The sequence below is a fragment of the Chionomys nivalis genome, chromosome 12 (genome assembly GCF_950005125.1).
Source record: "Chionomys nivalis chromosome 12, mChiNiv1.1, whole genome shotgun sequence".
NCBI lineage: Eukaryota > Metazoa > Chordata > Mammalia > Rodentia > Cricetidae > Chionomys > Chionomys nivalis.
This window is the reverse complement of record NC_080097.1, coordinates 47,561,056-47,576,274: the sequence shown is the minus strand read 5'-3', so window position 1 is coordinate 47,576,274 and position 15,219 is coordinate 47,561,056. Positions and strand designations below refer to the sequence as shown.

The 15,219-nt window shown below is 50.8% G+C and overlaps 1 protein-coding gene across 1 annotated transcript in view; it reads left to right on the top strand.

Annotated features, from left to right (window-relative positions):
* The first annotated feature begins 3,244 nt into the window (after positions 1-3,244).
* Positions 3,245-15,219, top strand: part of Scara5 (scavenger receptor class A member 5) — a 91,869-nt gene continuing 79,894 nt past the window's right edge. The window contains exons 1-2 of the mRNA XM_057786796.1: positions 3,245-3,563; positions 7,917-8,051. Coding sequence (XP_057642779.1) covers positions 7,940-8,051 — 112 coding nt within the window. The 5' untranslated portion in view covers positions 3,245-3,563; positions 7,917-7,939. The remainder of the gene's footprint in view (positions 3,564-7,916; positions 8,052-15,219) is intronic.

The window sequence follows — 15,219 nt, the reverse complement described above, 5'->3', positions numbered from 1 at the left end:
AAAAAATTCTCTCTCAGCCTTTGTTTTTTTTCCCTCTCTGCTCTTCCTGGAGTGATACGTGCTGAGATGTCTTTACTGTCAGGCTTGTGGTGTTGATGGACAGCATGTTTCCCGATCTCAGTTGTTCCTGAAAACATGCACGGAATGTCCTTTCTCTCCCCGACCAGAGCAAGCTAAGCAACAAAATGAGTTCTGAGTTACCGCTCAGCATGATGGAGGGGCTTTATCACATTTCCCCTTAGAAGTGGGGGGAGGCATCAGAGGTCACTGGGTCTGGAAAACCACATGATGTAGGAGACCCGTGGTGCCATAATTCTGTTGGGGAGAGAGTCCCAGACTGTGATCATGTGAAGTCCATAGTGGGAATTTTCGGTTCTGACAGCCAGTTTTAGCTGACTCAGTGCTGATCCAGGATGGTGTGGTTTGAATGATAAATGTCCCCTTTAGACTGATGTATTTGAATACTTGGGTCCCTGACTGATGGTGCTGTTTGGGGAGGGTATGGAACCTTCAGGACATAGAACCTTGCTGGGAGAAGCCCGTCACGTGAGGTGGGCTTTGTGGTTTTATAGCCCTACTTCCTGTATGTGGATGAAATGGGATTGGCCCTTCCTACCATCGTGGACTCTCCCTCTGGAACCCTAAGCTAAAATAAACTCATCCCATAAGTTGCTTCTAGCCACGATATTTTATTACAACAGAGAAACAACGAATAAATACATAGGCTTTCGCATGTGGAGAGCATTCTGAATCTCTGCAGGTAATTCAGAGAAATCCAGAGCTTCTCCCCGTGGCAGCCCTGCATGGATCAGCCACCCCAAACCTCCTCTGAGTGATTTCTTCTCTGAGCCAAACGTGCCCTTTTCTTGCTTGCTCACTTCTGGACCCTTCAACACCCTTGCCACCAGATGCATCCAGAACCAAACACGCCATCATGTATGAATTTGTCAATGTGGACTTCAGGGACTCTGTGACCCCCGTTCTTCTGCCCCGCTTAAACCCATAGTGAATCACACTCACTCAGAGTCATGTAAAGTAAGTGTTTTAAGTGTGCCCTGGGAAGCTGGTAGCCCACATCCTGTTCATGGGAAGGACATCATTCCAACACCAGTGTCTGGTTTACATTTATCCCAGGACTTTCTTTTTAAGGGTTTTGGCCCAAAGGCTCCCTCTGTTTTTACTGGTTTCTTATGAGTGAATGTTTGGCTACCAGCTACAAATTGCTCACATTAAAATAATTTCATTATCTATTTCTCAAGCAAAATTTGGATCCTCTGGGCTCCGAGATACAGCCCTTGGAAAGCACCCTGGCTCCCTGAGTTTGACAATGCAAGGGGCTCCAGGTAGGTCCCTTGAGGTAGCCCAGAGAGGATGCTTATCTACCTCACAGCCTATGAGTCTGGGACGGTGTGGAGAAACCCAGGCTGTCTCCTGCAATTTATCATCCACACACCTTTTGGAGAATGAACTCAAGTGAGCCCAGGGAGACAGAACAGGTGCTTGGGCAGATTCCACAATGGGCAAAGAGCAGGGAGCTCTGGAAGGCAGGGGTCCCTGCTTCATGACTTGGCATTGTCGCTAGCTGTCAGCAGCTGGACACTGTGGGGACCCACATGACAATTGGTACCCCATTTGTCAGGAGCTGTCAACTCTGAAAAGTAATAGCAATGGCTGACCTTTGGGATGCCCGATCATGTTTTTAAAGATTCCCTTGAGTCAGGGAAGCCAAAACTAGGAACCTGGTTTTAGGGACTATAAAACCTGTGTTCCAAGAGGTTCCATGACTTAATCCACAGCCACAGAGCCGGGGGAATGCCTGGCTGGAGACCTTGTCTTCTCTTCATAGGGCCCCTCTGAAGGATGCAGCTCATGAAGTCCATAGCAAGTGTTGGCTTCTACTTCCTCTGGGCCCATTTCTGAGCTAAGCCCTCAACTTCCTGCCCCTTATACAATCACTGCTTTTTTCTTCCTGTAACACCATGCCATGCAGGAGCTGCCTCTGGGGACAGTCAGTGAGGTGGTCACTGAAAATGACAAGGACTTCTCGGAGTCAGCTGACAAACTCCCTGGACCGTTCAAAGCCTGACCTTGAAGCCCCTGGGGGCTTCTTGTGTTTAACCAACAAACAGAAACTTATTTACAAACCTTCTGAGCGCTGCGGTCCAGATCCACCACGTGATCTAGCCGCTCACGGCCCAGACTGGTTTTGGGGGTGGGGCGGTGTTCCTCTCTGAAATCATCTCACTCTCCCCAGCGCTCTCATCTGATTGCGTCTTTAACATCTGGTTGGATCTCCTTTTAATCTCTTTTACTTGTATCTTATTTTAGTGTGTGTTTATGTACGCACGCGTGTCTCAGTATACGCGTGTACAAATGTACGTGGGGGACTCAAGTCAACTTTGGAAGTCATTTCTAAGGAGCCTCCTCTGTCTTGGGAACTTTTATACAGAGTCCTTTACTTGCCTGGAACTCACCAGGTAGGCTAGGGTGGCTGGCCACTGAGCCCAGTCATCCTCCTCCACCCCCAGCACTGGGGAGCGTGGCACAGCGTGTGCCGCCACACCCATTTTTTTTTTTTTTTTTTTATGTGTGCAGGTCCTCCTGCTTGAGAGGTCAGGGCCGGCAGACGCAGTTATCTCCCAGACGGTGCAGCTCTTTTTACAAAGCAATTGTTTGCACCGCTGTTTCCGGTTCTTAGAGGTGCAGTCAGGCTCCCAGGCGGCTGGCTGGCTTCTTAGTCTTGTCTCTTGCTCTTCTGCAGTTTTTGGGCTCCACAGACACTGGCTTTGTTGCCGAGTCGTCTTGAACTTGACTTTGGGAAGTTCTCTCAGTGCCCCCAGACATTATTTTAAATAGCTCCAGTGTGAGAGTCCAAGTCCTTTGGGAGTGGATATGACTTCAGGAAATGCCAAATTTGCTGAATGAATGAATTGAGAAATGCCAGTTCTGCCCTACAATGCATTAAAAATCTGGTTTCCTCGGGTGTGTCATAAGCCAGACCTAGCTGCCATTTTCCCAGAAGTTGTCCAAAAAGTATTTTTGAGGAGCGCTTTTAGAACAGGCACTGGATCCCAAAGCCAAGGCTGATTTGCTCTTCTGGCTGGGGCTAGCTCAGTGTATAGCTGTAATTCAGACAGTGGCCACAAGAGGGCAAGCGTAGTCCAGATTCCCTCTAGCTGTTGCTCTAAGAACTTTTTTTTTTTTAAGACTGGGGGTTGGAGCAGCTCCCACCCAGTCAGTACCTAGCAGAGCTGCGGGAGCCTCCACAGAACATCTCCGGATCGCTTTCTGAGGCTGACCGCTGAACCAGGTGCAGACCCTTCACTCAGCCACCAGGTTGAACTGCTTCTCCTACAGAAGTGACCCTGTGGCCCTGACCTGAGATAAGTCACTAGGTGACTTCCGCAAGCCTCTGTCTATGACTCCATCTGGATTTGGCTGGCTGTGGGGACAAGCTTCAAGAGACTGCCTGGGTCTCCGTGGGACAGCAGTCAACTTTCTGGCTATCATGACAATTGCTGGGAACTGAAGGCTCGGGCTCCAGCCTCAGCACAGGCACACAGGTGAGTCGTGACGCTTTGACCTGGAAGCGACGGGGTGGTAATGCTGCATGCAGGTGGAGGGAACGATGAGCTGATGAAGCAGAGGGCTGGGAGATATTGCAGACACAGAACCTAGCATTGCCTGCTTCAGGTGGGAGGGGTCCAGTGATCTGAGCCTGTAGACGCGTGGGCCCGAGGACCCAGCTGCTAGGGATGTAGAACATGAGCCTGCACTCTGATGCCAGAGGGATGCTGTTATTTCAATTTCATTTCTGTTTATCTTATCATGTCATAGCCTCCCACAGCCTATTCAGGGAGTAAATGGTCAGGGGACAGCCACTCTGTGTGTGTGTGTGTGTGTGTGTTATGTGTGTGTTGAATATATGGATGCATGTGTGTGCTTGTGTATATATGTATGATGTGTGTATTGTATGTGTGTGCATATATATGTATCTATGTATACACATGTGACACACACGCACATATATACACACATTACACACCAGGGTACGATGTATGATGCAGAGGTTATTGATGGAGCATCTGTACCTCTCCAGCTATGAGTTAGGATCCAGAGAACTGAGTACAGTTAGAAGAAGGAAGGGTTTAAGATCTACCTAGCAGCTTTTTCTCAGAGGCCACATTTGCAGTGCCCTTGTTTGGCTTAAATAAGTTTTAGAAACTTGGCAATCCAAAGAAAAGCTGTAAGCCCTGCTGAGTTAGAAGCCAGAGCACACAGAAACTGGTTCCGAGTTGCAAGTGAGGCTCCTGATCCATCTTAGCCCTTCTGGTGCTCCCGGCGAAACTTCCAGGACCAGGGTCCTAATCTCAGTCCTATGCCACATTTGAGATTGCTTTTTTGCAAAGGGAACTCCACACAGCTTCACCTCTAGGACTTTTTGAGCAACGGGGAGTCTGCAGGACTCTGAAACCCAACCAGTGAGACTGGATTCTCTTTGGACCCCCTTCCCCAGCTATTCTATAAGACATTGTAAAGTCCTCTCTCCCACATCAGCTCCCATGATCCTCACCATAACCCCTTGGACTTCACACCTCAGGGGTATAGTGCAGAAGGCTAGATGAGACCAGCAGATTGGGCCACCTTCCCAAAATGAAAGATAGAAAAAGCAGCCATTGTGCTGTGAATTGCCTCACTTCCACACCTGTGTGAAGGTGTCCCCCACACACCTGTGCAGAGCATGCGAAGATGGCCCACACCCGTGCAGAGCATGTGAGAATGTCCCACACCCGTGCAGAGCGTGTGAGGATGTCCCACACTCGTGCAGAGCATGTGAGGATGTCCCACACCCGTGCAGAGCGTGTGAGGATGGCCCACACCCGTGCAGAGCACGCAAGGCTGTCCTATGGCATTTTCAGCTGTCAGATACAGACTCTGACCCTATTCCACCCTTTGTGGGGAGTGAATCCTAACATCCCCTGGAGGTCAGCAGAACGCCCCTCCCTGTTTTCAGGGCGGCTTCTCTTTGATCGGCAAAGCTGAAGACCAGGCTCTTTGAGCACCAAGGAGACCTGTGGCCCCCTCCATGCGGCCCAGGTTTCCCCTTCCAGGCCCCCTCCCTCTGATCATGCCCTTACAGAGGTGCACTGGCTGGTCCTCCAAGGTGTGCCCATCTCTGCTGCCTTATAGTAGCCCCGAAGATGGCCACTGAAAGTGACTGACACACATGTATATCCTTGATACAGCAGCCATGGCTGGGTCAGTGCTGTGTGCGGGGATCTCCTGAATGATCTGATTAGTTCATCTTCCACTCTAATTTCCAATATCATCATCTGTAACATGAAGGGGGGCCTGCTTGTTGGGGTTTCCATCCAGCCCAGTTCCCCACAGCTGTTTAGCCCCAAAGAAAATCACACAGAAACCTCTATAAGCTATAAAGCTGTTTGGCCCATTAGCTCAGGCTACTTATTAGCTCTTGTAGCTTATATTAACCCATTGTTCTTATCTATGCTAGCCACATGGCTCAGTACCTTTCTCACTGGCCCTCATGTTACAATCATTCTTGCCTCTTTGGTCTTGGTTAGGGTTATCTTTAAAATGGGAATGATAAAATAATGAGCTGCCTCCCTGTCCTGCTCCTAGTGCTCCCAGGGGAAACTCCAGCGAGGTCCCTCAGGGAAATCTGTCTGAGGCCCAAGGGATGTTTACAGTGCACTAGCTGCTTACACTCAAGATGGTCAGTTGGGACATGCTTGAGAATGCAAACTGGGCCTAAAAATCATAATGCATGGGGTCTTAGAGTTCAGCACCTGCTCCTGAGTTCATGAGGAGAAAACCCAGCCCCACATAAAATTGGAACGGGCAGAACATGCTTACATTTTTTCCCCCAACTAATGAAGAGTTGAGCATTTCCCAACTCATTCCTCTCACATCTGCTCGGCCCCAGCCCCTTTCTCTCGGCTCCCCTAGGCTGTTGCTTAGTCCAGCCAAGAGGTGTTAGGAGGATGGCTAGGGGGGTTGCCTTGTGGATACATTCCAGTGGTCTGGAGCCAATCTGGAGAGAAGAAAGGTGGCATGAAAGTAGGGTTCCCTGCCCTGTGGATTCTGGGGCCCTCTGGCTGCAGACGCTGTTGCCTTTGGCAGAGCCAGGGCTGCAGAAACGGTGCCTTCTGTTTTGTAACTCCTCAAAATCGGGGCCAGAGGGGAAGGGACCACACACATCCTGAGACCAGGGAGGATCCCCTATGGCTGAGCAGGGCTGGAGCCACCCAGTGCCCCACTAGAGGCCCTTGCTGGGTGGAGGGCTTGGATAAATAGCCGATGTTAGGAGACTGGACACTATGGGAAGAGGCTCAGAGAGGCTGGGTGGGAGCAGCCTGTGTGAGAGAGAGATCCTGGAAGACCCAAGGACCATCTTCATCTCCTGTCCCTTCTAGAGACTGGAGAGTGCATGTGTGTATATGTATGTGCCCCATGAGTGAGCCAGTGTGGGGAACGGGGCATCTCATTACTTGAAGTGAGGGTGCAGAAGAGACCCCATCGTTCCTGGCTCATTGGAAGGGCAGTTGAACATCCTCTGCCTCTTCTCAGCCCCAAAGGCCTCGTCTCTGGAGATTAAGTTCAAGTCGGGAAAAGAGGGCACATGTTTTTGCTCCAATCTTGCCTCCCCTTCTGTATTCCCACTCATGCTTTCTTTAGGTCCTGCCTCTAAGATGGGATGGGTTGACCCCTAAGACCTATTGCAATCTCCCTACCAGGGCCTTTCAGGCACTGTACCATCTCATCCAGGTCGTGGGAGCTTGCTTGTTTCTCAGGCTCTCAGTGGGTCTCCTCCATGTTGGGATTATACCCATCTTCCTGGGGGCTTCATTTTCCAAATTTCACTTTAAAGAAAAATAAACACCACCCAATCTGACTTACTTTCTCTTCTGCCTTTACCTCCTTTTCCTTCCCGCCATTCTCTCCTCCCCTCCCCCATTCTTTATTTTGGTTAAACAGCCAGACAGCTAAAAAGTATCAGGAAAACCAGTTGACATAAACTTATGGCCAGTTAGGACTGTATTGAAAGCAGCGTGTAAAATTACAGGGCATATATGTGAGGGGAAAAAGCCAAAGGATTCTGTGTAAACAAACACTTTGCAATTTGGTTTTATGAAAAGGATTTTTCTCATTACACAAAGAATGCAAATGCGTCTTAGAAAAATCTCAGAAAATCCCTTCCAGCCTGGGTCTCACAATGCCTCTCTGCCCTGGAGCCACCCTCCTGCACAGGCCCTGAGCATCACCTTCTAGTCACACAGTTATGTGGGACAGAATGTGATGGTGGAGGCCTCACGGCTGTGCAAATGCCATGGCTGGATCCCTTCAGGGGAAAGGATTTCTCAAGTCCAGAGCCCAAGACCTTGCTTCAGCCTTGGGGGATCAGATAGGCAGAAGTCCCAGGGTCAAGAGTTGTTCATTAAGTAAGACTCACTGAGACTGTTCACCCGCTAGGTTCCCTGGGAGATGAATTCCTGCCTCAGCCCACTGTGGAACTAGGGGGCCTTCTCATCTCCTCCGCTGACCCTAAAGCTCTCAATGCATCTGTGCTTCTAATTTCCTTTATCAATTATCTGAACCTCCCAAGCTGCTGATGGCTTCCTTAGAGGTTCTCAACCTTCCTGGCACTACGAACCTTTAATACAGTTCCCTATGTCGTGATGACCCCCCCCTCCAACCATAAAATTCTATTTGTTGCTACTTTATCTCTGTCTTTTTGCTCCTGTTATGAATCATAATGTAAATAGCTGTGTTTTCTGACTGTCTTAGGTGACCTTGTGAAAGAGTCCTGTGACCCCAAAGTGGTCACAATCCACAGGTTGAGAACCTCTGTCATTGACTCGGTGTCTCCTTCCTCTGTTGCTCATGCTACCCAGTGTCTCCACGGCTCCAGGACAGGATGGACAACAAAGCCATGTACATGCACACCGTCAATGACCGGGACAGCGGCTCCATCTTCGAGGAGCCCTTTGACGGCAGGAGCCTGTCCAAGCTGAACCTGTGTGAGGATGGTGAGTACTTCAAGCTGTCAAGGACCCTTGCTTCCCCCCCCCCCCCGGCCTTGGTTATCCCAGCGCCTGCTGGCCTTCCTGTCTAGCTTAGCAGATGCTGAATACTGGATCGTTGGAGGTCCCTTCTGTGGGGCTTCTGTCATTCATCTCAATAAGCCCATGTCATCGGCAAGGTGAGGACCTGTTTTACAGACGGACTTGTTGAGACTGAGAACAACATTAAAGATTCTATCACTCACCAGCCCCTCAGAGGGGATCCAACACGGAATATCCTTGTTCCTCAGACTGGAGACCGAGGAACCAGGGTGTTTTAACAGCTCCATCTCCCTGTGCACCACCAGCAAGCAGACATTTAATAGATGTCTGTGCTGTCCCCGAGTACTGTCCCTAATAAAAGCTTGCTTCATGCACAGATCCATTCTTCACTGGGCTTGAGCAGAACAGGAGGACACTGTCCCTTCAAGCTGACTGCCTAGAGACAGTCCCTCGTCCCTGCTGTAATCCCCAGAACAGTACTTGGTTTGGGGACACCCTGTCAGTCGCCTCTCTCAGGACCTATGGCTGTTGTCTTTTTCCTCATGGGAGCAGATGTAGGACAGGAAGCTGTGTCTGAGAGAGGAAAGAAGGGATGCCCCAGTGGAGGGACAGACGGGGGACCTGAGCTTCTGAGCAAGGGTTCCTCGACCCTCCCGTGGGGACGCTCAGCTCTTCGCCCGGGTCTAGGCTGTATGCGAGCTGTCAGGGATGCTCTGGAGGAAATTGCCTGCCCTCAGATGACTCAGGGTGACTGGTGGGAGGAGGAGCTGGCCCGAGAGCAGTCCCCTCAGGGTGGATGCTGAAGCCAGGCAGGGAAATGGCTCCTGGAAAGAGGCTGAAGGATGACTGTATCATTTTTTCCTCTGTTGTGACAAAATGTTCAACAAAAGCCTAAGGAAGGGAGGGCTGATTTTGGCTCACGGTTTGAGAGTGTCATGGCAGGGTGGCAGGGGCCACATTTCATCCCCAGTCAGGAAGCAGAGAGGGACAAATGGGGGTGCGAAGCTCCCTTTTCTCCATCTTATTTACTTGGGACTCCTGCCCATGGGATAGTGCTAGTGAATCTCCCTCTTCATTTAAACATGTCTGAACATCCTCATGGACACACTTAGAGATTCTAAGCCCCATCAGGTTATCAATCAAGACAAACCATCACAAAAAATTTTGAAAGAGAAGAAGTGCAAAAAGATTTAGTCAACATGTTCCCCGGACTATGGAGAGAGAAGGAAGGTGCGCACGCACACACACACACACACATACACACGTGCATTCATGTGTGTGTGCTGCCTTGCTCAGGATATCAGCAAGGGTGGTGCTGAACCATGCCCCTGATTCAGTTCTCATTGACACATTAGGAAGGAGGCCAAGTTTGACCAGAAAGGACTGGGGTTGAGGGTAGTTGGAGGGAGTCTCCCAAGGTCAACCTGGGTCATCAGGCTTGGGGTGGGAGCAAAGCCTGCAGTGGGGTGTCACTGGTGGTGACCTTTTCTTTCTCCCCTCTCCCATCTCCCTTTCCTGTTTTCTGGATCTCAGATCAAAAATAATCATTCCTTTGGACCAGAGAAACAAAACCATGCAGTGGGCCCGGCTCTGTGCTTAGCGGCGCCAAACTGATGCATCTGCCAGAGCATCCGTGATACGGTGATTGATGAGGCTCTCAGCTGCGTTAGTGTCCTAAGGAAGGGTTCCCTGGGCCCCAGCTTCTGGTGCAGTGATGCCAAAAACTGTAGATTCCAGACTGACTCTAGGCCTGCATCTTCGTCTGCCAGAATGAGACACAGTGGGTATCTCTGAGGTCATTGCATTCAGGGTGTGATTCTTTAAGTCCAGCCTTGGTGATTGATGCTACCCCCATTTAAAGGCGAGTCGAAACCTGGGCCCTGATTATATGGCCAAGGAACCCAAGCTCTCCTCTTGTGCTGACACTCACCTTCAGGATGGGGTCCCCAGCACGCTCCCTAGCCTCTGCTGCCTAGGACGATGCTCTCTCCAGAGCATATCTGTCCTCACTGCCCTAGGATCAGGCCTCCAGAACTCTGGATTTTGCTCTCTCACCTCCTGTCCTGCTACCCCTCCCTCCTCTGCTCCCAGCTCTCAGTGTCCTTACTTCCACCGCCTTCTCTCTCCGCACACTTGGCAATTTTCACAGTCGTTATACTGTTTCTTCTCCGCTCCCATGGTAAGACCCACATAGGCTGAAGGAAGGCTGGCATCTCCTCCAAAGCAGGAGGGCTGCTTTGTTCTCTGATGCCTCCCAGGCCCAGGGGCGAGAGCTCTCTAAATGTTCACAGGAGAGCCAGCTAAGGAGTAAGTGGATAATGAGAGCACAAGGACCTTGACATCGCAAAGCAAATGCCTTTGAACCCCACTTCTGAATTCTTTGCATTCCTTTACTCTTTGTCCCCTGATGGTAGGTTCTGGGGGTGGGGCACAGAAGTGGGGGAAACTCAGACAGCCTAGATCTTTTTTGGAAGGATCCTGATGCTTTTTTTGATCTTCCTCTCTGGAGAGAGAAACAGAGGAACAAGAGGAACGAGGCCAAGAGAGGAAAGAAGAAACCGGAAGGAGGTGGCAAAGGGAGGAAAACGTGGGCCAGGTCCATCAGGGAAGCCTTCTGTAGATTAAAACTGCAAGGTGTTGGGTGAACTCCAAGCCCCTTTGAGGGTGGCCCCCTAAAATGTAGGGTGATGGGACGCTGTGTTTCTTCTTGTCGGAGTCTGATCCCTTGGGTCTTGGCATGGAGCAAGATCCTCAAAGCACAGCCCAGCTGTTCAGGTGTGACTCAGATTTTAATGCAGGCGGAACTTTAAGAACTGTGGGTGGGGCTGGAGAGATGGTTCAGCAGTTAAAAGCACTGGCTGCTCTTCCAGAGGACCATGGATTTAATTCCCAGTACCCATATGACAGCTCGCAACTGTCTGTAACTCCAGTTGCAGGAGACCCAACACCCTCACACAGACATGCGTGCAAGCAAAACACCAATGTACATAAAATTAAAATAATAAATTATTTAAAAATAACATTTGGGAGGGAGGCAGAGGCAGATGGATCTCTTGAGTTTGAGGACAGCCTGTTTACAGTGTGAGTTCCAGAACAGTCAGGGCTACTCAGAGTAACCCTGTCTAGAAAATGATAATATAATAAAATAAAATAGATGAGCACCATGGGTGTAAATACTCACGTTAGACAGAGGTCTGGCCCTGACTGAACACTTCCAGGTTGTTCTGTCTTGGCCTCCTTGCCCATCACTCCCAGCGTGAGCCCATGGGTTCTGTCTGTACCGTTCCCTTCTTGCCCACAGTCTTCCTACCCCACACCTACCTGGGCTCCAGCCATCAACTCAAGTCCCATGGATCCCTTCCCCAGGCACAGCCCTGCTTGGATCTCAGAGCTTGTGGTGCTGGTGTACAGTCACAGCCACAGAACCCCTGAAAGAAACCACTCACAGGAGGAGAGTTTAGTTGGGCTCACTGTTGGAACGGGTCTAGCCCACAGTTGGCTGGATTCCTTGCTTTTGGGTCTGAGGTTAGGCAGAGCATCATGACAGTGAGAACACAGATAATGTAGCCCACCTTTTGACTTCACGGTGGCCAGGAAGCAGAGAATAAGTCCAGGACAAGCTACAGCCCCCGAGCCCTTGGGAGCCTCTCAGTTCTCAAGGATCAGATCTACCATCCGGGAACCAAGGCTTCAACACCTGAGTCTTTTGGGGGACACAAACCATAACTAATCATTGTATAAAATATAGTGTATTCTGGCTGGCAGGGCTCTTGTGTACATGTGTATGTGTGTGTGTGCACTTGCATGTCCGTGTAAAGTTTCTCATCCTTACTGCACTACAAATATCTTGAAGCCAGGGAAGGGGATAGGCTCTTCTCTGGGTCCTCCAGGCACTTTTTAGGTGATGGGCACTCAGGAAATCTCAGGGATAGTCAGCATGTGACTTACGCAAGGCCACTCAAGTAGTTAGTAATAGACTAACTGACTCAGGACCTCCCTGCCTATAATTCAAGGATCCTTCCTGGGAAAGGAATTGGAAAGGGGACTGATGATTAAGAACTGATCTTCACCTCTAAATTCTGCTGGGGAAATTGACTGGGAGGTGGATGAGAATTAAAACACAGAATCTGCCTTTCACCTGGCAACCCTATCTTCAGGGATGTAGCCCGGGCCGGCCACCGGCTTGAGCTGGGCTCACTCAGTGGAGTCCTAGGCAGGCATTCATGGGAAGACAAGGCTCACCCACCCAGGAAGCATGTGTGGCTGTACTGGTACTGACCCTTGCTTGATTGCCACCCCCTACCCTCCTCACCAGAGCATCAGGGACAAAGGACTCGATCTCATCAAATGAGCCAGTGTCTCCAGTACAGGCCGCAAGGCTGAGAGTTTCTGTTTTGCAGGCAGAGGTTGGAACTCCACGGCATGAAACGGCATCAGGTCTGGGGATCGAAACATTGTGCTGCATGCTGGATTGGGGGGCCCATTGCCCAGGGAGTGTCCTCGGTGCCAAGGAAGGGACCCTTCGCCAAAAGCATTTCCTGGGGTCACTTTGCTTCTGACTATTGCCCCCTTCTTTCCCAACTCTTCTATTTCTCCCCCACCTTTCTCTTTGCTTGCTCCTAGCTTCAGCCTTCTTCTCTCCTTCCCCGCCTTCATTCCTTTTTACTTCACAGTTGCTAAGGGGAGCGGAGGGACTGTGGCATACCATTGGTCCCCTCCATGGAAGGCCCCCCCTTTCTAACACTGGCATCTTCTCATCTTCTCATCTGTCCAGTTGCCTACCTTCCACTGTGGCCTTGTCAGCTCAAGTCCTTTCTATCTCCGAGGCCCTGTCTTCCTTTCTGTCTTCTCGCTCAGCAGCCTCCCTGGAGCCCACTGTAAACCAGAAGCTGAGGGGCAGGGACTAGAACCTGCTAGGCAACCGCAGAGGGGATGTAATCCCAGAAATGCTTAGAAGAACTATCGCAGATAAGCAGATAAGACCCGAAAGGCCCTGTGCATGTTGCCAGAGACTCAAAAGAGGAGCAGCCAGGGTTGCTCCCTATTCCTTTCTTCCCTCCCATGCTCCTTCCCCTCCCTTGCCTCAACTTTGCCTCATTCTTGCTTCAACCTTCCCCCTCCAGCCTTCTTTTCCCCCTGCCTGCTCAGCCAGCTGGGGACCCCTCTAGGCTCTGCCTCTGGCTTTAGGACCCAGAGGATGGAAGGCTTCAGGCTGGGACCGCCTCCTCTGAAGCAGTTTGTGAGGCCCTGAGAGAGGTGTTAGTGTCAGAAAAACATCATCCTGCTTCTCCCCCCCTGGCCTCAGCCTGCCCCACCGCACGCACGTGTGGCGTCATCCATGGCTGCCCACGGGAAGCCAGGGGAGGTAATGAGTTACATGTGCTTCTGGTGATGGCAGGGTGCCTGCAGCCTGGACTCTGCGGTCCCACGTTCCTTCCCTATAAAATTAAATTATCCTCCCAGGAGACCTGCTGCATCTACCTTCCATCTAGCAGACAACCCTGCTTCATTTGGTGTAGCCAAGGGCTGCTGGGCGGCTACACAAGGGTCTGGCAATGACCTCATTGAGGGTCACCACCCTTTATAGGTTAGAGCAGAAGAGGGCCCTTAACTCATTGAGTATTGTAACACCAGGGGACATGTCCTGGTAAGCAAGAGCCAAGAGCCAAGTACTGGTAGATGAGGTCGGGAGCACTGGGGATGCTGGTGGCCTGGTGACCGAGTGGGTTACTGCCCCAACACAAAGAGACTCAGAGAGGGGGGAAAGAGGTCAGAATTGCAGTTTTTCAGGTCATAGGCCACACACAACCATTGTGAGCTTGGGGACAGTCCTCGGGCTGGGTGCAGAAGCCTCTGTGTACCCTCTCCCCATCCCACTTGCCCCTGTTCTGTACCCTACCTCCTCCTTAGGCTCAGGTACCAGGGAACCCTGGCAGGAGATGGGAGGAGGAAAGACATGGAGGCTTGGATGTGTGCTATTCCTCAAAGCCTGCTCTGCAGGGCTACCTCAGGCTAGGCTCCTCTCTGGGGGAGCTTTTTCTTTCTGAGTTCCAGCCACTCTGTTTCATCCCTGAGACATCCTCAGGCCCAAGCGTGGCGGCAGCTCCAGGACCTTGTTCTGTCCCTGGCGAGTGTCTCATACCCTTGCCTCCCCTTGCATAGACTCCCCTTTTAAAACCTAGGAGTCTTCTGCTAGACAGGGCCACCCTTTGCCCTGGCAAGGGGGGTGTGTGTGTGACTTTGCTCAGAGAACTCATCCTTAAATAAGATGAATGTCATTGTCCTTTCAGGACCAGAGGAGGGTGTGAACGAACCATACACAGCTGTAGACACTCAGCGCCACGTGCTTCTGTCTTTACCTGTTTGAGAGACCCTGAAACCCTTGGGGAGGTGGGGGAAGGGAAAGACAGAGAGGTCCTGAGGAGGAAGAAGGGGAGGCTTTAACACAACATCACAGACAAACCCAAAATTAGGCGTGTTTATTCCTTGCTCAGATGTGTTGGGCTTCCTTCTGTGGCACACCCTGCTCTGTTCTGGGGTAGAGGGGGTCCAGCTGCAGCCTTCAGGGACACATCAAGCTCAGTCCCATTCAGACGGCCCAGCCCTCCTGTCCTCCAAAGCAGACACCCTGTGACCCTTCAGATGTGTACTTGCAGCTGCTTGAAGAAAAGGAGAGAAGGCAGGGACTTCAAGCCTGATTTTCTCTGCTCAAGGGAGAAGCCAGTTCGCCCATCACAGCAGGGTGGAGGGCGGGTGTCTTAGAGTTCTGGAAAGAATGATGGTGCAGATGGAGACCGGGCTGTGTCCCCCATTTCCACCTAGCAAACATCTTCAGCTCAGGCATCTGGCTGGGGACGGGAACTTGGAATCTTTACTGGCATTTGGGGGCTATTCTACAAGCTGGTGATCTTCTGGGATTTTTTTTGTTTGTTGTGGAATGTGTGTGTGCACGCATGTGGTGTGTGTACATGTGTGTATATGTGTGTGCATGTGTATGTATGTGTGTACATATGCATGTATATGTGTGTGCATACACATTTATGTATGTATGTGCATGCATTGTGTATGTATGTGTGCATGAATGATGTATGTGTGTGCATGTGTGTATGTGTGCCCATGTGTATGTATGTGC